Source organism: Macrotis lagotis, chromosome 3, assembly GCF_037893015.1.
Source record: "Macrotis lagotis isolate mMagLag1 chromosome 3, bilby.v1.9.chrom.fasta, whole genome shotgun sequence".
NCBI lineage: Eukaryota > Metazoa > Chordata > Mammalia > Peramelemorphia > Peramelidae > Macrotis > Macrotis lagotis.
Window position 1 is genome coordinate 296,477,054 of NC_133660.1, and position 7,848 is coordinate 296,484,901.

At 31.8% G+C, this 7,848-nt stretch overlaps 1 protein-coding gene across 2 annotated transcripts; it reads right to left on the reverse strand.

Moving 5' to 3' along the window:
• Window positions 1–234: 234 nt before the first annotated feature.
• Window positions 235–6,706, reverse strand: LOC141516833 (olfactory receptor 8K3-like). 2 transcript variants are annotated; one of them, XM_074227801.1, is made up of 2 exons: window positions 6,691–6,706; window positions 235–1,142 (listed from the first exon to the last, which is right to left on the reverse strand). In XM_074227801.1, the coding sequence occupies exons 1-2, from the start codon at window positions 6,704–6,706 to the stop codon at window positions 235–237; spliced, it is 924 nt and encodes a 307-aa protein (XP_074083902.1). The 2 variants fall into 2 exon arrangements, with proteins under 2 accessions (XP_074083902.1, XP_074083903.1); XM_074227802.1 differs by lacking the exon at window positions 6,691–6,706 and having other exon boundaries at window positions 235–1,173.
• Between the last annotated feature and the right edge of the window lie 1,142 nt (window positions 6,707–7,848).

A 7,848-nucleotide genomic window follows, 5' to 3' on the forward strand; every position in this document is an offset into this window, starting at 1 on the left:
CAATTTATTGATTTACATTTAGTATGATCTAGTTTTTTAGAGAATCCATTTGTGGGGTAAGGCTAACCCTGCCTTCTACATTTTTTTCCTAAAATTTTCTTCCAGTGTTTATTTCATGTTTAATCTCTTTTTTTTTTTCATTTTTTCTAGAATCCATGAAGTTCCCAAGGCATTTTTTTTGCTTTTCATGGCCAATTAGAAACATTCTTTATAACAAAAATAAGAAATTTTCCTCTATTTTCTTAGAGTTCTTTTCAAGGCAGCTTTTACCTCTTTATTTCTCAAACTGTAGATCAAAGGGTTGAGCATAGGAATCACAAGGGTATAGAATACTGAGGCCATCTTGTCTGTATCAAATGAATGACTAGACTTAGGTTGTACATACATAAAGATTAGAGTCCCATAGAATACAACCAACACTGTAAAGTGAGAACCACAGGTGGAGAAGGCTTTGAGCCTTCCCTCAGCAGATTTCATCCTGAGGATGGCCACAAGAATAAAAAAATATGAAACAAAGACAACCAGCAGGGAGGAGAATAAATTAAAAGCAGAAAGGATCAAAATTGTTAATTCTATGTCCCTGGTATTAGAACAAATCATGGACAATAATGGGAGAGTGTCACAGTAAAAATGTCTGATCACATTAGATCTACAAAAAGATAATTTAAAAATCTTAATAGTAATCAGCAGGGACACAAAAGTGCTATAGAGGTAGGGGATGGCCACAAATACCCAACACACTCTGTCTGACATGATGACTGTGTAGAGCAGAGGATTACAAATGGCCACATAGCGATCATAGGCCATGGCAGACAACACAAAAAGTTCACTGATGATTAATGTAACAAAGACAAAGAGTTGTACTGCACATTTGGTGGAGGAAATTACATTTTTATCCACTACAAAACTGACCAACATTTTTGGACCAATGGCTGTGGAGTAACCAATATCAATAAGTGCCAAGTGTCTAAGGAAAAAGTACATGGGGGTTTGCAGATGGGAATCCATCTTAGTCAGGATGACCATGCCAAGATTTGCCACCACTGTGACAGAGTAGATGAAAAGGAAGACCAGGAAGAGAGGAATTTGTAAGTCTTGTCGATCTGTGACACCCGTGAAAATGAATTCAGTCACTGTGATTACTGCAGTTTCATTTTCTATTTCCATTTTTTGACCTAGAAACACTATCCTGGGAAGAAAAGGAAAGATACTTTCTCAAGTAATCAGATATGCTAAATAATAATAATAATAATAATAACAATATTAATAATTATTATAATTTGCATAGCATCTTAAAATTTGAAAATCATTTCCAATATGCAACCTTAATTACTCTCTATGAAAATTGTGATAACCAGATGATATTGGACAAATAAAGACATTGCCACCATATTCTAGAATTTGAGAACATCTTTTCTCCTACCACCAATATACAAAGGAAGAATATTAGCCATAGACAGTCCTACTTTACATAACAAATAGGTCATGGAGTTCTTCACCCTCACGAAATGGAACAAGTCCAAAATGTAAATAATTTCAAAGATATCAATGAATGGGAAAAAGAATCATATGCTATATAGGAGGTACATATTAGGAAATGTCAGATTATGGAAATATTCATCAACCTCCAATGAAACCTCTAAAAGTATTGAAAACCAAAAAAAAACTTATCATTTCCTATAGCTTCTCCTTAGTATTTCCTTTGCTCCCTGAATTTTGAAGACAACAGATTATATTGGCTTGTTTTTTATATTTTTATCTCATGTCCACCATATTCAATGATAGTAAATCATGTTAATGACACTTTTTTATTGAAAATGCCTACTATACAACCTAAAGTGCTGTAGACTTCTATACATTGCTAATTACCCCTCACTGGTTCTATTTTTTTTTCTGGTTTCATATAAGAATCCATGACAATGATTGCAGGTGTTTTTATTTTGACCTTCTTAGAAAAACAAAATTGAAGAGGAAAATGTGCTGGTATGAGAAGTGAGTAAACATTTTAGAGGTTTGCTATTAAAATAACATTAGATGCTAGTTGCTTGTACCACTGAAATTTCATACCCACTCAGGATCATGGGTAGATCTCCAATACTGAAAAAATGTAGAGCAGCTATTAACTTTTATTGTGAGAAAAATATTTTCTTATTTGAAGATTCCTACAGTGGTTAAAGATACATTGAAAGAAAGAAATTAACAAATCCAATCATCAACCAAAAAGAAACTTTTTAAATGAGTAAATGAATTAATTAATGAATCAATCAATGAATAAAAATACAAAAATTTTAGAAGTGCCATTATAAATATTCAATAATTTCTTAGAAGAAAATATTAATTTGAATGCTTTCAGAAATGTTACAATACCTAAGATTATTCACAGGCTCATATCTGCTCACCACAGAAAAATAGCAGTCATTTTCTATATGAATTTTTAAAAATTCAATAACTCTGAGCCAATGCACTCCAGAACAAAGAGTGAAGGCAATGGGAGGACATGTGAAGATTTTTCTTGTATTTTAAAAGGGGGTATGAAATAATCTTCTAGTGAATCTGTCCTCCACAAAGGAAATAAAAATAAAAATAACTCAATTTGGCAATTTGAGAGGGAGGAAAATTTATCTTCTCTTTCCCCTCATTTCTAACTGAAATTATATTTCAAGTTCAGTTTTCTATTTTTCCTAAGCATAATTAATCAATAAACCCCCTGGATTGAACAGATAACATTATGTGGAATATTATAACAGTTCTTATCTGAGGTGACTATTTGAAGAAACTTTTAAATTTGGGTCATTCTCCAACTCATCCAACACACCATCTTGTAAGTACAGAAATGGAAAATCATTTGGTGTACCCTTTGCTCATTTATAATGCAAAGGTAATGGGCAGCTAGGTGGCACAGTGGATAGAGCACCGACCCTGGAGTCAGGAGTATCTGAGTTCAAATCCAACCACAGACACTTAATAATTACCTAGCTTGGGCAAGTCACTTAACCCCATTTACCTTAAAAAAAACCCTCAAAAATATATATAATGCAAAGGAAGTATTTGAGAAATGTGACTTCTATGTTGTTGCTGTTGCTATTTTTAAATTTTGAGAGATTAGAACCTACCCAGTAGAATCTCATTTGAACTCTGTCTTGTTCTCTAAATCTGGACATGTGTAAACATCTACATGCATATGACTGTCCAAACAACCCCAGTGCCTCCTACCTGAATTCTGTCTCAAATGTTAACAATATGTTTGCTTATATTTCTGATTGATCATAGAATTTTCCAAAATTAATCAAAAGGTATAGACTGACTTCTATTTTCACAGGTTGAATAACCAAATTAAAAATAATTCTTCTCTAACAACATGATAACTTCTCAATTTAGAATATGTTAATATTGTTTTTATTATAAGGACTCATCCTATGTTTTAATTGTGAAAGTTTTTTTTTCAAATACTGGTAATCTGACTCAACCTTGTGGGACAGATTTTATAATTTCATTCATTTTATGATGAAAAAGTAGAGATTCATAATGTTTAAGGTCATGGACAATAAACTGATGAAGGAAGGTAGTAATGGAAGACCTTACATGTAGAAGGAAAACAACAGAACAATGTTTAGTAAATCCAGCTTGGAGAGCGTATCTAGAAATGTATTATTCACAATGGGGAATATTTTAAAGCTGTTAAGACTGAAGACAAATGAAAAACGTTCAAGTTGTCAATTAAGGAATCTTTAATGATTTGAGGAGGGTGCTTTTTCACATTTTATAAAAATAATATTGCTGGACTTGTCAAATATAAAAATTGTGATTTCCATAAATAAATAATTTGAAAAATATCAACCACATTGTAAAATCAGGAAACAAATGCATCTTATTTTCTTGAAAGTTTTTCTGCTTCTCTATTTCTAGATCTGGACTTTTTATTTTCTTCTCTTTATTTTTTCCTTACTACTACAATGAGCATGTAATTTCTATCAAGTAATAAATAAACTAGGCATCAACTTTGATGTTCACCAATAAAATGTGTGTTTGATCCTCTTTTAAGCTAATATTTAGAATTGGAGAATAGCAATATGCCAAAGAAGACCATAGCTTGGAGCTAAAAGATTATGAAGTAGGGGAGATATAAAATCAAAACTTTTCTTTTTTAATCAGAAAGGACATTTTGAGGTTTCTAAATCCCATCTCATTTTTATGGATGAGGAATTTAAGATTAGGAGAAGGGTCTAAGAGTTCGTAAATATTTGAGGCATGATTTGATCCCAGATTTTTCTGACTCAAAATCCAATGCCTTCTCCACTATGTTGCAACTAATTTAATTTCCCCTCCACTGATTTTTGTCATACAACCTCCAAAATGTTTCTGGAAACTCTCATAATGGAAACAGTTTTTGAGCTTTTCTGTTGCATATGACCCATTGTAATAAATGATAGATTGTTTGTTACCTCCAAATTCCAAACTCCTTCAATTTTTCTTGTGCAGTAGTTGCTGAGATCTGTTGAATCTGGAGATTTATTAATCTCTTTTATAGTTCTATATTTGAGACTAGGAAGTCTTGTATTAGCATTATGGACCTGATCTGATTAAAAAACTGTTATTTCTCACCTTGAATTTTACATCTATTATGACTTGGTCAAATTGCTTCTTCTCTCAAGTGATCTGAAAAAATTTATGGGTTTCTGGGTCCTTCTGAGACATTATCCCTGAAGCATACAAAAAATTAATGATTTCTATACTATCACCTCAGGGGGATTGCCAGGTATTTGCCTCTATAATCAGTGTTATTTTCTAAATTTTACTTAATTTCAAGATATGTTAAATTATTATCTTACAGAGACACATCAACATTTACACAGGAGAATAATGTTCCTAACTTTAGTCTTTCAACAATTATGAATTTCTTTGTTTTTTTCTATATAATTCTTAGGGAGTCAAGATTACTTTAAGGGTGTTTTAGTGGGGTTTTTTGCAAGGCAATGGGTTTAAGTGGCTTGCCCAAGGCCACACAACTAGGCCATTATTAAGTGTCTGAGGTCAGATTTGAACTCAGGTTCTCCTGACTCCAGGGCTGGTGCTCTATGGACTGAGCCAGTAAGTTGCCCCCAGTCTAGAACAAATGTTCTCTAATTTCTCTGTCTCAGAGCTTTGGTAAGATTTTTCTATGAATACAGTCTGGCCTGTTTCGAAAACTTCTGATTTCCCTCTTAAGTATATAGGCGGAGGGGCAGCTTGGCACAGTGGATAGAGCACCATCCATCTTTCATCCATGTATCCATTCATTCATTTGCTGATAGGAGACAAAGATACAAACTAGACCTTACTCAAAAGAGTTTGCATTGTTTTGGTGGTAAACATTGTATAAAATCACTGAATTAAATTTGGAACAAAAACTATAGTGATAGAAAATAAAGCGAATAGGGATAAATGAATTCGAATTGAGGGTGAGAGGAAAAAATTAACAACCAAAGTAAACAGAAAATAATTCCTGCGAAAGTGCTTATTAAGCTGATTTTTAAGACAATGAGGTATTTTTACATGGAAAATATGAGACAAGAGTGATTTGCAATCAGACTGGCATAGGATATGCCATTGTAGAATTTACAAATCTTTTTGAAGAAAGTAACATTTTGACTGGATCAGTTCAAGGAAGACCAAATGAGTAATAAACCAGGAATGGCAGGTTGGTTTCAAATTTTTCATTGTTTGTTTTTGTCTGATTTATTATAACTTATTAGGACAATATCCTGATATTCTGCAATTATATTTAGATAAAAGATTTAAAATCACAATACAGAAAATATTTTCATTTTGATGCCTATGCAAGCATTAATAAAATAGATAAAACAGCTGTTAGAGAAAAAAATATTCCTAAGATTTAATTAGAATTCTGACCCTTAGCTATAGCTAATGACCACGAAACATTGAATTAGCAGAAGAGGAGGTAATCCACCAGAAGAATGTATAAGGTGATGGAGTATCTGCTCTCAACAAGTTCATGATAATTTCTTTTTTTTGTTTGTTTGTTGTTGTTTTGTTTTTGTTTTTGCAAGGCAAATGGGGTTAAGTGACTTGTCCAAGGACACACAGCTAGATAATTATTAAGTGTCTGAGACCGGATTTGAACCCAGGTACTCTTGACTCCAAGGCCGGTGCTTTATCCACTGCGCCACCTAGCCACCCCACTCATGATAATTTCATATTCATTCAGTTATATCACAATTTCTAACCTTTACTTTGCTGATTATCTATATTTTTTCTTGTTTATAGTTGGTTTGTACATAGAGATTTGCATATATTTTCCCAACTAAGGAACAAAATAATTTCTTTTGCTTGTTTTTCCAAATAGATTTTGTCATTTCATTTTTTAGCATTTTAATCCTTTGGAATTTTGATGATGTCATTAAATAAATAAATGAATATAGATTAACTTTCATATGTTACTGACTCAATTTACTCATTGCCATGTAATATTTGTTTGTTCATATTTATACTTTCATTATGTTATTTATAATATAATATAATGTAATATAATGTAATAAATATAATATAATATAATATAATATAATAATATAATTTGTTTTAAAATATCACTATTCAAGTAGTACTATTTCATTGTTTTAATATACATGTGATATTATATTGCTAAAGTAACTAAAGCTTTAACTGTAAATGTAGCCCACTATATCTTGAAACTATTCTGATTTTTCATTGAGTCAAAATAGATTAATGAATAGAAGTGTTATTTGGCTGAAGGAGAGAAGCAGAGTTAATGCAGTCTAGCATCACAAAGATGTGTGTAAGTAAGATGAAAAGGTAACAAAATCAGTAGCCCTAAATTATATTAATTTGGGAGAAGATTCAAAGTCACGTTCCATAGCCTTCTCCCAATTTACCATGTGGCTTAATATCAATTGGAATCTTTTTTGGTTAGAAGTTTTCTCACTTATCTAAAATCCCAATACAAATTGAGTCAGTGCTCCCTATTCAATAAATGTTTTGGTTACTATGTCTTTTTTTTAAGATCAACTCTTTTTTTCCTCTGAAGAATTTAACTACATCTCATACTTTTGCATATATTTTGTTCCTAGAGAAGAAAATACTATTGAGGACAAAGATTGTTTTGGTATGACCCTCAAACACCCACACTCCAGCACAATTTCTAGTCTATAATGTTTGCTGTAGAAGTAATTATTAAATAAAGTCGAATTGGAAAAGTTTACCAAGAAAAATACATATAGTCTAGAAGTATTAAAGAGGAAAAGGGGAGAGAAATGAACCAGTGGAAAATTGGATTGGAGCTTCCAGGGTTTGACCAAAAAGACAATACTGTCATTCTGAATTTGACACAATTTTCTCCAAGTGACAATAATTTGAAGCACAATCAATTATTTGGCTTAATTTTAATCTGATTCTAATTATTTATTAAAATACAAAATAAGTCTTGAAGACTTCCTTTAGGTGAAGTTAATGTTCTTTGCCAGATAATGTATTCCCATATGGGCTGAAGCAACATTTCTCAAGGGTTTGATTAAAAAAATACATAATGACAACAACACTAATTTTGAATTCTGTCTTATAACATTTGAAAACACAGGGTATTAACTAATGATCTGAATTGGCTCTAACTAGAATTCTACCTAGATCTACATTTGATGACACTGTCTTTTATTCTCGGTCTTAACATTGAATTAACACTCACCAAAACCCAAATGCCCATCAGTTTTCTTTGAAGACAAAAGCTGGACACCCTTGTCCTTCCAATAATGAAGATTTATCTTTTTACCATTTTGTAAATTATTACCCTGAATAATAATCACAATTTATTTCAAGTTATATGCATTGTGCACATAA

Excerpts from the sequence above, each read along its gene's own strand:
- LOC141516833 (XM_074227802.1), bottom strand. The coding sequence starts at position 1,167 with ATGGAAATAGAAAATGAAACTGCAGTAATCACAGTGACTGAATTCATT.